We start from the raw sequence: 15,705 nt of genomic DNA, 5'->3' as shown, positions 1-15,705 counted from the left end.
ATACGGGAACAGAACAACTCCCTGGAGTTTCCCTTTCAGACTAGACAGTTAATGTGGACAGTGGTGCTAATCCCAAGCAGAAGGACTGTCTTAGTTACTCAGACAGCATGAAGAATAGGGCTCCTGGTTCTTGAGACCTTGGATCATCCCTCCACAATGTCACAGTTTTGAACAGGTCTCTTGTCAGTTACAGCTGGTTTTGGTGGCTTCAGCCCCAGGGGATTGAAGTGAAGCGCTTCCCCAGATAAAGCAAAATCTGAGCGCATGGACTAAACGTGATTAATTTCGGCAGCGGCTCCACTGCCATCCTGCCCACAGAATGCGTCACTGCCCCAAGTGGCAGCATGACTGAGCTGGAAATCGCTGGGACCATTTAATTGCTTAGCAGTTTATTGAATTCATTTTCCAGCGCTATTCAGTGCCTTTGACAGCCTCTATTTCTTCTGTCCCTTTTTAGGGAGCTACTTTGCCAGCCATTTCATCATGGGAGGTGAGAAGTTTGACTCCACGCACCCGGAGGGCTACCTCTTTGGAGAGAACAGCGACCTGAACTTCCTGGGAAACCGGCCTGTAGTGGTAAAGTGAAATGCATTCAGCTGGGTTTGCAGTTAGGGAGGAATCTGACATTGTGAGACATGGGGCTTGAATTGCCATTGGACAGAGAACTGGGTTCTTATCCCACGCCTATCACCATGGTATCTGGGTCCGAGCTACAAAACTCAGATCCCTGGATACAAGCTTCCCAAAGTTTGTGGGGGTGTTTGGATTAGCCCATTACAGAGAGCAGCATGCAAGGGACAGCCATGAATTTTAGATGCAGATCTGAACTTCTTCCAAGTTGGGTGGTTTCAGGCCCATCCCTACAACTAGAAGATGTCTAACGGATGCTCTGCTCTCTGGGTGAGATCCCACTAATTTCAACAGGCCCAGGATTTTGCCTTCTAAATTGGTGGGTGACTCTACTACTCACAAAATGGAGATGCCGATAGCACCGGTGTGGGCAGGCCATCGACAAGCTTCTCAAGGCAGCCATTCCAGTGCAGCTTAAAGCTGGTATGCAATGTCCTTGCCCAATCATTGCTAAAAGAAAAGGAGTACTTGTGGCACCTTAGAGACTAACAGATTTATTTGAGCATAAGCTACAGCTCACTTCATCGGATGCATTCAGTGGAAAACCATTGCTGGCTCTCCTGAGAACACACACTGCCAGGGCGCTGAGCTGGGATGCATGCAAATGAGGCAGTGGGTCAGACACTACCCAGCTCACACTCCCTTGTGATGTGAGCTTGTGTTTGAGCCCAGGCATCAAAGGCAGGAAAGGCTGGTGCATGCATCTGCTCCACCTACCATAACTTCCATTGGCTTGTCTTTAATTCCCCTCCTGGCGCATGTGACAAGGGCCAGACTCAGCCAGTCAGCATTCTTTGGTTTGTCCAAGGGCCGGGCTGATGGGCGCAGGCCACCCCTGCTGAGGCCTGCACTCTGCACCCGGGAGGCTCCATTTCCAAACACTGGGCCCTAACTAGGCCAGCGAGATTACACATCTCAGGACTCTTGACAGGTCGCCACCTGGATTCGTGCATTTTCTGTGATGGTATGTCCTGTGAGTACCCATGTGCAGATGCTGGATTTGTGATGTTCTCTCAGGCCCCTGTATGCAAAAATCAGGCTCCTAGTGTGTTGGGTGAAGGATATAGGGGTGCATGCTGAATCTCTCTCCACCCCCAGAAGTGTGTGTAAAGCAGACACTCTTTTCCAATGGCAAGCGTCTGATTGTTGTCACCCAGCATCTTTTGCTGGTAACACCATTCTTCAGTGGCAGCAAAGACACTGATACTTACAGCTTAATCAGCCCTTTTTACCTAAGTCAAAGGTTCTTAACTCCCCATGTTTATCCCCACCCCCACCCCCCACTGTTCCTCAGATGTTCTTGTCAACTGCTGGAAATGGCCCACCTTGATTATCACTACAAAAGGTCCCCCCCCCCCCCCAGCTCTCCTGCTGGTAATAGCTCACCTTAAGTGATCACTCTGGTTACAGTGTGTATGGTAACACCCATTGTTTCATGTTCTCTATGTATATAAATCTCCCCACTGTATTTTCCACTGAATGCATCCGATGAAGTGAGCTGTAGCTCAAGAAAGCTTATGCTCAAATAAATTGGTTAGTCTCTAAGGTGCTACAAGTCCTCCTTTTCTTTTTGTTCTTAACTTGGCTCACAACCACCCTGCTCTTCCCGTACTGTTAACAGGGAGAGGGGTCCTGGCAAAGGGGGTGGCAGCATGGGGAAAGGTTGAGAACTACTCACATGGGTGTTGAATATAAATACTGAGGTTAGAGACCACACCCACAACCCAGCTGCTGTTTTCCACTTGAATTGCTCGTGGTAATTGGCCTTGCGTGCAAATTTTATCATTTGCACAGACACTTAGAAAACTCGGCCCATGAAAATCTGATTGCAGATTGACTGACAAACTGTTGCCTTTCTATGTTTCCTTTGTTTTCCTCCTGGAGATATACCAAAGTATGGGTGGGCTGGGACATAAAGCACCACCTTCAACCCGCATTTTTAAATTAGGCTTGGCAAGGGTAAAGCAAAAGGATTATTTTATATGAGAACATTGCTTTGTAATTGCTGAAAAACAAATAATTTTATAACTTTTTAACTTCTGAAATTGTCTTGGAAATGAGAGAGAAATATTTTCCAACTATGTGGCTGAAACGGAAGAAACTTAACCACATTCTACCATATTGACTCTTATTGTAGGGGTGTGTTAATTTCAGGTTATAATATTATGTGAGTTACCCCTGTTGTGTCCTGTTGCTTTGACATGACCGTTATTGCTTTAACAATTGGAGTGGAAAGTTCTGCGGTCAGAGATTCCATCCGCCCCTTTCTTGCGTGTGAATTGCCTTCACTTCCTGCCCACCTTTAACGCGTGATGAGTTTCTGCATGTCACGTAAATTCTATCCGTGTAGACTTCCGTCTCTGTAACCCTAAAAGGTGGGAGATTTTTTTTCTAAGTCTGTGGTTCTGATTTTTACTTATCCCACTGTAACTCCTTTGGCTTCGGTGGCTTTATTCCTGATTTACATCAGATAACTACATGGTAAATTTATAAATGTGCTTGTGTCCTCCAGAAATACTGCATTTAAGTTAGTTCCTGTCTATTTGTGACTTCCCTCAGAGACTTGCAGATAAAATCTGGATTTTTATAAAGGAGGTCTGAGCCCTCGATACCATGAACTAGATCTGCTGTAGTTCAAACAGAAATCACATCAGGGAAGTCCTAAGGCCTCTGTTACACAGGAAGCCAGTCTTTCTAGATGATCACGGTGGTCCCTGCTAGACCATGGTGGTCCCTGATGTTGCTCTTCATTTACATGCCACTGCACACACCTCTGACTCGTCCCACCCTGGCAAATCATTGGCGGTTTACTCTTGCCACCTGGCCTATGTTTGCTCGAAGGGCAAAATACCACAACACAGCAACGGAAACAGGCGGCTCAGGATGAAGGTGGAAGCTGTTCTTTTCCTAGCTGCCCTAAACTTGAGATTTTTCATTATATGTCATTGTTCCTCATGTTGAGCCCACCCACCTGCGCTGCGGGGGTCTAACTCAACCGGTGTAGACTTAAGGCTACATCTACACCACACTGGGGATGTGATTCCCCTGCTTGTGTACAGGTATTCACGCTAGCACTCCTTGGGTTAGCACAAGTATAAATTGCAGGGTAGCCGCCGTAGTACAGAGAGTGGCGACAGAGGCTAGCAGTCACTAGCTGCCAGCACCAGGCCCCCCCCCCCCAACCCCCTAGCCCACCCTGGACCCCGCATGCCCCTGAAGCATGGACCTCCCCAAAGCCTTGTAAGCCCAAACATTGGTGGAGCTGGACCCACGTTCCTATGTATTGGTGGAGCATGGGCACCACGGGCCCATGTAACTCGCCACCTATGGGTGGAGGTAAACAGAAGAAGGGACCTTGCATTAGGCTGACCATGGGTCTCAGTCAGATTTCCCTGGAGGCTCATGTTATCTTCCCCCATGGAGCTCTTAGTCCACATGAAGTGCAGTTGCCTTCCCTCACCCCCCAGCATTGGAGCATGAGCGTTACATGTCACACCAGCATTTCAGCCTGCCCCTGCTGGGGTCCCCTCTGCACCTGCGGGTAGGCTGTGCGGTCTGCCGGGCCCAGCATGCAGGAGAACCCGTCCAAGCAAGCTAGGCTGAAATGGACACCTGGTTTCCCTCTCTTACGCTCTGGGTGTGCAAGGGAGAGAGGATGGCTGTGTGTGAGGGTGGGAGCCTGGTATGCAGGAGATTTGGGATCTGCTCCCAGCGTTGCTGTTGGCTCCCTGGGGCAGGTAGCTTAGAGCTTGATTCTGCAAGGGGCTGAGTCCTCTGTCCCTGATCCAGAAGAACTCTTAAGCACATACCTAATGTCAAGCACAGGAGTGCTTAAAGTCAAGTATGTGCTTTGGGGCCTGGCAGAATATTTGTGGACTGCAGCACATGCTTAAATGGTGTGCTGAATTGGGGCCTAAATGGTGACTTATTAGCATGATCAATGCTCTGTTACTGCAGGCCACAGTAACAGTGCATTGATCATGGGAGGAGAGAATGCAGCTGCTGTTTGCCTGCATGGTAAAGTCAGACCATCTGATGATGTTGCCTGGTGAGTTTTATGATCTAACAGTTAAGTTTATCCATTGTTTAACTAAGGAAAAAAAATAGAACTTACCATTCACCATCTTTGAAGGGTCCTGCCTCCCCATGCTCAGAAATGGCAGCTATATTCTGACCTTTATCCTAGCATCAGACTGCTAAAGTGTTAGCTTCTCATTTGATTATTTGTCTTCATTCTATTTAAGGCCATTTAAAGTGATGTATAAGATTATCACTACTCATACTATAATAGCAGCTGAGGTCAGGGCCCCATTGTGCTGCTGGGCATGTGAGAAGATAGTCCCTGCCTCGAAGAGTTTGCAATCTAAAGGTCTGATCCTGCATACAGCTGAGACAGACAAAGCATGGGAGAAAGAAACATCATCCCCATTTTATAGACAGGGAATTCAGACACAGGGTAGAACAAGTTACTTTCCCAAGATCTTCGACTCTGTGGCAGGGCTGGGAATTGAACCTAGATCTTCTGAGTCCCAGTTCAGCTTCCCCTTTAAAATATTACATTTTTTAATCGTTAGTGGATTTTAGTTAATTCCGCAGATGAGTGGCTTCTGGTGGCAGGATATATCTTTTTAATAAAAAGGAGAGCACATATTTTGGTGGGGATCATGTACAGCTGTGTACAGTATTCGTCCATGCCAGAAATTATTCTTCATAATGGCCAAGTTGCTGGAGGGCTGTTTGCCTTCTGCTCACAAGAGTCCCGCAATGTGCCGTGTGCACAGTACGCTCTGTGCGAGTGAATGGAGAAGCTGTGCTAAGACGCTTTCCGTTACAATGATATTCAGAATTTATAAAGCCACAAAGTTTCTTCTTTCTTACTGTTTTGAATGCACGGAAATGAAATGTGCACCTGAGCCTTGAGATGTTTGTTTCTTTGTTCCATCGCTCGCACATTCAGTAAGTGGAAGAGAAACTCATGAATGGTGGGCTGCCAGGACTGGTTTGTTGTGGTTGGCTTGCTTGTGAATGCTGGGTAGTAATTCCTTGGTTTTTATTCTGCTTAAAGAGCACTGACGCTTTTCATTTATAAAGATAAACACACATTTAAAGAGTACATGGCTCTCACAATTAGAGCTACAAATGTTTGTCAGCTATTTGGGTTCTTTGCATTGGGTGCCGTATTATTATTATAATAATAATTATTACTATTATTTGTTATTTGTATTATCGTAGCGCCCAGGTGCCCTAGTCATGGCCCAGGACCCCACTGTGCTAGGTGCTGTACAAACAAGGAACAAAGAGACAGCCCTAGCCCCAGAAAGCTTACAGTACTGTCTATTTTCATATAAGCACTTAACAAAATAATTATGGTTTGGAAAGACTTTGCTTGCTTTTTGCTGAATGAACCTAGTCGGAGGAGGGAAAGCCGTGATGCTGCCCTACATCACTTTGTGGTGTCGGGGTACCAGTGCAATGCAGCATTACGGGAGTTAAGGGCTGCACAAGGATTTAGCTGTCTATTAAAATCAGTGGGAGTCCCACAGCTAAACCCCTCCCCCCAACATAAGAATGAAAATTCAGCCTTAATCCCAGGGTATTTTTTTCCCTCCAGCAGTGATTGCGAGAGAGCCTCCTGATTCCAGTAAAAGCCTATAAACTGCCCACCATGCATGCTTCCTCGTAGCAGGGACCCTGACATCAGATAGCCTTTACAGCATCTGAGAGGGTAAACAAACAGCTTGGAAAGAATTAATGCCGCATTTCCAACTAAAGAAATGACATTGTTTGCTCTTAATTAATGATGGGCCTGAGCTGCAGAGCGGTGCTTTAGAGCCGCGTTTCTCCAAGGTTCACGTGATTGGAGCTGGGGTTCTGATGTGGCCCATTCTGGAGCTACAAGCTAATCACAAAGTTTGACGTTAGGGGTGAACTTCCGTGAGTTGTGTGGTGCGTTTGGGTCAGCGAATTTGGTTCTTTCTACTCTTAGGGTCAGAGAGTTCTTTTGTAGGACTTTCTCAACATACAGCATATTGTCTCCACAAACTCTTTGCAGAGCTCTCCTGAATGAATAATTACAGCCTCTGAGCAGGAGCAGAGGAAAAAGAGATGCTTTGAGATGGGATTTTGAAATGATGGAGCGATACAGGAAGGCACTTCCTGGTAGCAGGCAATTCAGAGAAGAAGGCTCCTGCACGGAGAGTCTGTCTACACAGCAAAATCTGTGCCGGGTCTAGCCTGTCTGAGCTAGCTTGAATCCAGCTAGCTCGGGTAATAGTAGCAACTCGGCCATCGCAGCGTGAGCTTCCGAATAGGCTGGCAAGCCGATTACATACCTAGGTCTATGTTGGGCTGAGCTGTCTTCGTTGCACGTGTTACTCGCTCTAGCTGGATTCAAGCTAGCACAGGTAGACTAGCCCATGCACGGCTTTTGTGGTGTAGGCAGACCCAGAGCATGGCGAGACTAGGTGGTGGGAGAGAAGCAAGACATGTGAGAGGCAGGCCTCCTGGATGGGTTTTGGAGACCTGGGTTTGATTCTGTGTCTCAGCCTCAAACTTCCAGTGTGACCTCGGGCAAGTCATGTAAGCTGCCTGGTGCCCTAGTTCCCCAATCTGCACCATGGGGTGAATAATTTTTCCTTACTTCACAGGGATGTCAGTGATTGGGAGGCCCGTGGAGGTTAGGGCAATGATACTCCTTAGACAGCTAGGTCTGAGCAAGTTCCAGGAATGGTTTTAAAAACAGAGAGGGTGTTATTGAACTGGAGCCTGAAATGAATGAGGGCGGCATTGCAGAGTTCCTTTGTCCATGAAATCCGCAGTCCGTCCAATGACCACGAGGACTGGTGCTTGTTCGGTTCACTGCGATGGTGTGCGCCCAATGATATTGTCGACCAGCATTAAGCAAACCTGCAATTTTGCCATTGGCCGTGCTTCATGCTACCCAAGAAAGCCGGGCACAGGGTACATTCCTGCAGTCTTCCCCTTAAGGCTTTACAAATATCTTTCCTGGACCGGCTTACAGTAGAAATCCGTACACATCACCTCCCCACCTGTGTCCTGGCAGCGCTGTGGCGGGTGTGGCTCATGCCTAAATCCCGACCTATGCGAACTGGATTTAGGATTCAGGTTTGTGCCAGCAGAAGCCAAGGTGTTAAGCAGTATCTGTAGGGCGCTCATGAGCTCTTTCCAATACTGACAGGATAAATAGTCCACTCTTAACATGGAAGCAGAAAGGAGGCTAACAAAGAAGCCTGACAACTTGATGCAGATTAGTCCAGACAAGCTTTGGCTCCCCCCGCCACCTTCTTTCCTTTGGTTCTGTGTGTCTGGATTTATTTATTTAAAGAACAGCCACAAAGTGTCTGGGATCCTCTCCGAAGGCTCTCGGAAGCTGGAGTTTGCCGCATTGCCGGTGAACTCAGCAGAGCGTTAAATGTCAGACGCTGTTGGGAGCCTGCTGGACTTGGGAGACATTCATCGTGGGCAGTGTTGCTGGGGGGTTTTCTTGTGTGCCTTATGGAGGGAGTAAACCAAAGGTGAGTGTCACGCTGGCCTACAGAGGGAGGCGCAGAAGGCACAGAAGAATCTCTAGGTGGGATGTTAGTAGGGACAAACCAATGTCAGGGAGGAAACTGGGGGACAATAGTTGCTCTTTAAATGGTATGTGAACATACGTGGGGTTCTTGGAGAAATACCTAGGGCCATAACAAGTGCCTACCTTGTGCACCTCGTGGAGGCATCTGCTTTGACAGTGGCCTTATAGACTTTACTGGAGGGCACAGGAGGGGGAGACACTGGTGGTGGGAAGCCAGGTGTGGATATGTACGCAGACCCAGCCACCACCACGCTGTCGACCAGATGAACCCATTGAAGCCAGCAGCCTTGCCAAGGTTGATGTTGGCCTAAGGGGTTGGGTGGGGAAAGGTGAAAGGCTGAGTGGGCTCTCTGCTGCCATCCTTATTGCCCCTCTGTGGAATACAGTGGAGTTACAGCAGGGCTCAACCTGGCCCACGAGCCAGAGAGAGAGATGGATAGGGAAGGAGGCATCTTGTTGGCAGCCTGCTGAGACTTTAAGGCCAGAAAGGACCATCATGATCATCTAGTCCAGTGGTTCTCAACCTGTGGCCCAATCAGCACACAGCTGCTGTGACACCCTCAGGCAGTATATATATTGTGTGGATGTGGCCCACATAACACACAGAGCGCGTATGTGCGGCCCACACTTGTAAATAGATTGAGAACCACTGATCTAATCTGACCTCCTGGAAATCGCAGGCCACAGAACCTCACCCACTCATTCCTGTAATAGCTCCATAACCTCTGGCTGAGGTACTGAAGTCTTTAAATCTTGATTTAAAGACTTCAAGTTACAGAGAATCCATCATTTCCTTTAGTTTAAACCTGCAAGTGACGGCGAAAACCCCCAAGGTCTTTGTCAATCTGACCCCATGTAGTTGGTGCTTTGCTCGTCTTGTCATTAGCCAATAGGGTGATAAGGAAGTTGAGGTCAGTGGATGAGGTCTCACTGTTATTAACCATAGTCTAAGAAAGCACTGAACTGGGAATCTAAGGTGCCAGAGATCACGTGTGCAAAATAGGAAATATATTGTTAATGGAGATGTGTAACATTTTTGCAGTAAAACTGAGAACAGTCAGAATGTGTGTGTCTCTGCGTTTCACTGCAAAATCAGAAACTGGTCTATTTTTGCACACACAAAACATTTATTGAAGGTTTTGTGTGGTTTTTCTTTGACGGTCGCCTGTTCTGGGAGGCTATTTCTGGGACCAAAAAATAAAATAAAAATAGGCAAAGTTTTGAGTGAAGTTGTGCTCTCGTTAGCAGAAGTGGTTTTGAAAATAATAATTTAAAAAGCCCTCTGAAAAGATGCAAATGTTTGACATGCAAATGTAGGGTGTAAAATTTCATGAAAAGTCCAGCTGTTATGGGTGTGAAACTGTGAACACTTTCACAAAGCAACTTGTATACAAAACTTCCCCATTTCATCCACTCCGAAGTGGTAGCATCCTTCCTGTTCTGAAGAATGCCTCTGAAATTCACAATTGCTGGGCAAATCACTGTCCAGTTCTCTTTAGCATTAGCCCTTCAGCTGGGAGAATGGCGACTCCGTCTCACAATATGTAGGAGAGAACAGTATGACTTGCAGAGATGGGCCCAAACCGAAGCTCGATCCAGATCTGAACTTTGCTGGCACCTGTCTCCTACAATGGATTGACCTGAACACCCCTGAAATCACAGAGATTTCACACCCAGAGCTGAATTTTGTGGCTCAGGTCCAGCTCTGTTGAGATGGGACTTTAACTCTTTATCACAGCTCTCTCTATTCTGCATGTTCCTATGATATGCAAGGATATGTCTACACTGCAATCAGAGGTGTGACTGCGGCACGTGTAGACACATCTGATCTATCGAGTTGGCTTGAATGACAGCAATGAAGCTGTGGCAGCACGGGCTAGCTACTCGAATACATACCCAGGGTCCCTTATAGAGCCTATGCACAAAGGCTTGTACATCCCATAGTACCCGCAGCTCACAGGCATTGTGATTCGCGCCAGCTTGGGTGTGTCTACACATGCTGCAGTCGCATCTTCAATTGCAGTGGAAACGTGCCAATGCTAGAAAACATCACAGCAGCTTTCTCTCGCTCCAGTTCTGTACATGACATTGGTTCCCGTTTTCTCCTTTTTTGTGATGTGGACTGTGACTGGCTGCACTGACCCAACAGCGCGCGATGACTCCTTGACCAGAGACGGAAGCAAATAGAGACTGGAAATGTGCTTCCCCGCTTGGAGAATGCAGCTCTCGCTTTCTCTCTGCATTGAAGACGTAAAGAAAATGCTGGGGGACTGTCATCCGCCAGGCATTGCTTTACCATTTGTGTTCACGCATGCCCTCTGTTTATGTCCTTGCTAATCAGACCGTTCTTGCCAGCAGGAAATTCGGGCCAGATAATTGCTCACTCGCCTAACAAAAAGCCCACTTGGTGTCATTTGTCAGCGCCTCGCTCGTTGCAGGCGTTTGCCTCGGCGCTGCCCGAGAGTTTCAGATGGTCGGCTTTCTCTTCTCAGTGGCTTTGCATGGGTCCCATCCGCAGCGCTAACCATCCAAGCTTTGTCCTTACAGCTGTGCGTGGCATGGCAAGTTGTCACCTGTCTCTCTGCCCTGGCCTTCTGCGTAGCAATACGAGCAGTTCTTCCCAGGGATTTTTAATATTGGCTGGGTCTTCCCTCATGGCTGTCCACTTTGAATCCAGTGCAAGAAATCCTGCAGATCACTGTTCTACCTGCAGATCGGATAGTCTTGGAGTAAGCACTCTCCTCTGAACAGAATATGCCCACTCTGCATATGGTCCAATTCTCCCCCATTTCTAGGGGTTTGGCTTTTTTGGTAACTCCTCTAACACCACCAGACAAAACTCAGCCTAAGCTTTCCTTGCAAGCTTAGCTGATCATAGGGCTTTTTCGTTCATGGCCTCTCTGTCCCAAACCTTAGCTACTACCTAGAGAGAGAGTCTAACCCTTTCACGGCCTGGCTGCGGTTAACAAGATTCACCAGTGAATGATTCAGCAAGGAAGAGGTTGGATAGGGCCTGGACTGCGTTTGATCCCTGGCTCTGCCACAGACTCCCTGTAGAACTTTCAGGAAATCAGTTCATCCACCTGGTGCCTCAGTTCTTCATCTGTAAAATGGGACTAATACATCCTTCTTGCAGAGGGTGGTGTGAGAATAAAATCCATGCATGACTTGGAGATTCTGGGATGCTACAGTTATGCATGCATTCCAGGTCACCGGCTAGATAGCAGTAATTCTTTGCTGGGCCCTCTGCACCAACATCAGGCTCTGGAGAGGAGCACTGCATCCCTAAGCAGAGTCATAGGCCAGAAGGGACCACGGAGATCATCTAGGCTGACCTGTATAGCACAGGCCAGAGAACTTCCCCCAAATTCCTGGAGCGTGTCTTTTAGCAAAATATCCAGTCTTGATTTAAAAATGGTCAGTGATGGAGAATCCACCCCCACCCTTGGGAAATTGTTCCAATGGTTAATTACTCTCACTGTTTAAAAAAAAAAAAAACATTTATGCCTCATTTCCTGTCTGAACTTGCTTTGTGTCAACTCATGTTAGACCCTTCTCTGCTGGATTGAAGAGCCCATTGTTAAATATTTGTTCCCTATGTAGGTGTTATGGACTGTACTCAAGTCACCCCTTAACCTGCTCTTTGTTAAGCTAAATAGCGTGACTCGTGAGCATTGGGTCTGGCTACATAGCAAAAGCTGGGCAAGCGCTGGTCTGACCGAGCGAGCTTGAATCTGGCTAGCAGTGAAGACAGCGCAGCGTGGGCAGTACCAGCCCAGCACAGGCTCTGGGTACGAAATGTCTCCTCTCTCCAGCCTGCAGTACCGTGTCTTCTCTGCTGTCATTACCTAGCATTAGCTGGGGAGGCCAGCCCGTGCACAGCTGTACTGTGTTGTCAGACAGTCTGCCAGCCTGTTACACTTGGGCTACTACAGAATTTGGCTTTTGGTGGCTCGCTGGGCTACTTGTGGTTGTCTTCCTCTAACAGGGCAAGTTAGGTACGTTTCTGGCCAGGTGATCAAAAGATGCTGTTTCTTGTTATTAAGGAGACTTGCTACCAGTGAGGTGGAGGGCAGTTATCAGCTGAGAGGTCTCTCAAGTGGTGTGTGCAGGCCATGAAACTGTACACTAGCTGAATGGATTTTAAACCTACTGTCCTTGAAGCACTGTTCGTACTCCCATGGCATGCTTGGCCAGCTTAGGCCAAGCCAGACTGTCCTCTAAACCATTTGACAAGCCATGGCCTAGATTAGATAGGGTTGTAGGGCCTAACCCCACAAGATGCTGAGTGCCCTCCGTTCCCACTGGTGTCCATGGATGCTAGAAGTCCATAGCCATTGTGTCCCCACCTGTGTCCTTGCCGGGCTGTGGCCGCTTGTATGCGGTATCAAAGACCTGGCCTTTCCTGCTAGGGGTGAATTTAGCCCTTCCCTTCTGCTTTTCCACATCCCCATGGTGACTTTGTGCAATGGGCCCCCGAATGCTTCTTGCGGGGATGGGAGATCAATACCGATTTCCAGTGCTTTGTCCATGCAACGGACTGTAGTGTGTGATAAACACAGGCCGTTTGGGGGAGGGCAGAAAGGGCTGTAAAGATGCTGTTACAGTCTGTCAGCACAGAAGTAGGTGCTGGGCTGTAACTGAAGTCCAACTGGCCAGACTCTGCTGTTACGTGGGCGCAGGTCGGAGTAGTAACTCCACTGACTTCAGAGCTGTAGCAGCTTCTGTCTCTGTGCATCTCTACAAGTGGACTTTTCTTCCTCCTTCCGTAGGATCTGACTGCCATCCAGGCTGCAAGAGGGACTGTCCTTTCTGTTTATATGGGACAAGACTATTCCGAGGTGTAAGGGGACGTGTCTTCTGAACAGGGCAGTAATAATACAGTGGCAGGACTGGAGCTGTGGGGTAGGGATGGGATCGGGGGTGTCAATGTGGACTTCTTTGGGTTCAGGCAAGGACGGTCTTACCTTTGATTTAAAATCACTCCCTGGGATTACCCAGGGCTTAGAGCGGTGCTTGGGAGCATTACTAGGGCCCCGTATGGCTGAAGACTGGCAATTTATGGCTCTGTAGAGCTTCTCCAGGCTCTTTATCTACATAGTTTCAAGGCGGGGAGTCCTGGACTCTGTGTGAATGGATTCGGACTCCTGGGTTACATGGACACCAGCTCAGGAAGCCTCGTTTGTTAGGGAAGTGAGAAGTGCTGTCTCCTTCCCTGTCACTTTGCTTGTCCTAAATGTGTCTCTCCCAGGCCCAGTGTAGAATGAACATGGAAGCTCTGATGGCCACTTCCATGGCTACATTATCTGCCCTTTTCAAGTTCTCTCTGGATCTCTTGCATGAAGAAGGTGGATAGTTACTCCCAACTTGCCCAGTCTGCAGTGTTGCCAACTATTTGGTGCTTTTCTTAAAGGTCCAGCCTCAGGAGTCAGGTGATTATGTGAGAATTTCAGCTTTCATTTAAAAAAAAAACAAAAAACCAAAAGTGTCTGGCCCTCCTGCTGTTAGAGAAGGGTGTGACAATGAAGTGGGTATGCCCTAATGGGTCAGAAATCAGAGGGCAATAAAAAGGACCCAAATTTTATTTTAAAAAAGTCTCATGATTTATTTTAGCTATCTCAGGATTTTTCAATGTGTGAGTTTGTCAGTACTGTGTATGCAGCATGGACCTTATCCTGTTTTGGATCTGATTCTGGGAGGGTTTCTTAGATTTGCACTGTTCAAATGCAACTGGGCTCGTATTGGGGACTGGATTTCAGTAGGCTGTCTCCTTCCAGCTACAGAATACACAACAGCCTCCTTAATACATTTTCAGAAAGGTAGGGATTGGGGATTCTCCAAACTCCCACGAGCTCTGTGGATTTTTCCGGAATCCAAACCCTGATCCAAATTTTCTCAGTCCCCTCTTTGTACAGTGGGTCAAAACCAAATCTCTGGCTCCAAATCCCCCTGAATTTGGTGGGGGGAGCTTCAGACTCTGAACATTGATCCAGACTTTGTAGCCTGGTTGGGCCCATCTCTGACGACTACCGACTCAGCGTCTGTGTGTTTCTGTGTTTGATTGCGACCCCATCCTCCAGGCCCACAGGGCCTGTTTCAAATCAATGAGGCGAGGGGCTGAAACCAGCCCAGTGGCCTGGAATCATTCACCATGGGGCAGTTTTTCTGCTGTCCGGCTGACGGAGATGTTCCATATATCATGTCCTGAGAGGCGCTGAGCATGCACAAATCCCACTGAAGTGAACAAGGTCGCAGTCGGAAGGGGACGGGGGTGGATAAGCACTGACATTGGCCCCCTGGTTTCCATGTTAAACGTCCTCAGCAGTAAAATAGATTGGGAGAGATGCACAGAATAGGTGTGCTCATGTGAGCGAGTGTCCCGGAAGAACAGGTTCATTTTCTATAAAGATGTTTCAACCGCTCTTTAAATGTCACGACTGCTCCTGCAGGAAGCTCCTGTGGATTTCGGGGGCTACAGTACCCACTCCGGTCAAAAGCTTCTCTGCCAATGAAGCTAATTACTAACGAGTCTGAGCGGCAAAGAAACTGTGTGTGACAAAGGCCCTGCTGAGACCGGCCAGGAAAACTGCATTAGCAGCCACCCTGGAGGAAAGGTGACTCTCCAGAGACCCGCTAACCTGCTCCTCAGATCCAAACACACCTGTATGTTGGAGGAGTTTGGACCCAGAGCTGCGTTCTGGGGCTGGTGCCTGACTCTATCGGTAATAGGCCCTGGTGTCATTTGAGTAACTCTATCAGGCTGATGTGGCAGCTCTTATTTGGTTAGAAAGCTTTCTTTACTGCGTTAGAAATGTAACCGGCTCTCTCAGCTGTTGGTGACTCGGTCGTTATGAAAGGCATATTGTGCAAAGCAGGGAATGCAGCCCGCATAAAGCAATTGGAGTTACTTGAGGATTTGCTCTGTGGGCCATGATCACATTGCACCAGGGCAGGTTTTGCTAAAGCGCCTACCCTAAACCAGGGCTAGAGAGGAGTTTCCTCAAGGACTGCTCATGAAGGCGTTGAAACCCAGTGTACAGCCCCAGTCACACGCTTGTTTCCTGTCCTGATCACCCACGTGCTTGTTACGAGAAGGCTGTATTTAGCTACCGGGCCCTCAGAGTAAAACTGACAACTTCTTCCAGACTCTGAAAGTTCACACAGCTTTGTCTAGTGCTGGGTTGGCTTTTCAGATGTTACAGACGTTGATGTTTGTCTCTAAAGTCGCAGCTCTGTTATTTCGATGTGCTGAGTAATTATGATACCACATAACCAAACTGGTTAAATAACCAGAACTGCCTGCTGTTAGGACATGAGCCCCAATAGATTTGTGAGCACGGGGAGAAATGCTCTTAATCGAAAAGGAAAACAAGTCTAAGGTCCGCTCTCTCATCTGAAAAAATAAATTGCTTTGTGTAACAAATCCATGGTAACTCAGGTATTATCTGTTGCCCTTTGCTGCATCTCATAACCCCTTGGAA

At 47.9% G+C, this 15,705-nt stretch overlaps 1 protein-coding gene across 3 annotated transcripts in view; it reads left to right on the top strand.

Moving 5' to 3' along the window:
* RNF157 (ring finger protein 157) overlaps nucleotides 1–15,705 on the top strand; it is a 77,569-nt gene that overhangs the window by 13,994 nt on the left and 47,870 nt on the right. For all 3 annotated transcript variants that reach the window (XM_074972249.1, XM_074972250.1, XM_074972251.1), the window contains exon 2: nucleotides 458–576. In XM_074972249.1, the coding sequence (XP_074828350.1) occupies nucleotides 458–576 (119 nt within the window). The remainder of the gene's footprint in view (nucleotides 1–457; nucleotides 577–15,705) is intronic.

The sequence above is a fragment of the Natator depressus genome, chromosome 14 (genome assembly GCF_965152275.1).
Source record: "Natator depressus isolate rNatDep1 chromosome 14, rNatDep2.hap1, whole genome shotgun sequence".
NCBI lineage: Eukaryota > Metazoa > Chordata > Testudines > Cheloniidae > Natator > Natator depressus.
Note: the sequence above shows the minus strand (reverse complement) of the source record. Positions and strands in the feature narration are given on the sequence as shown.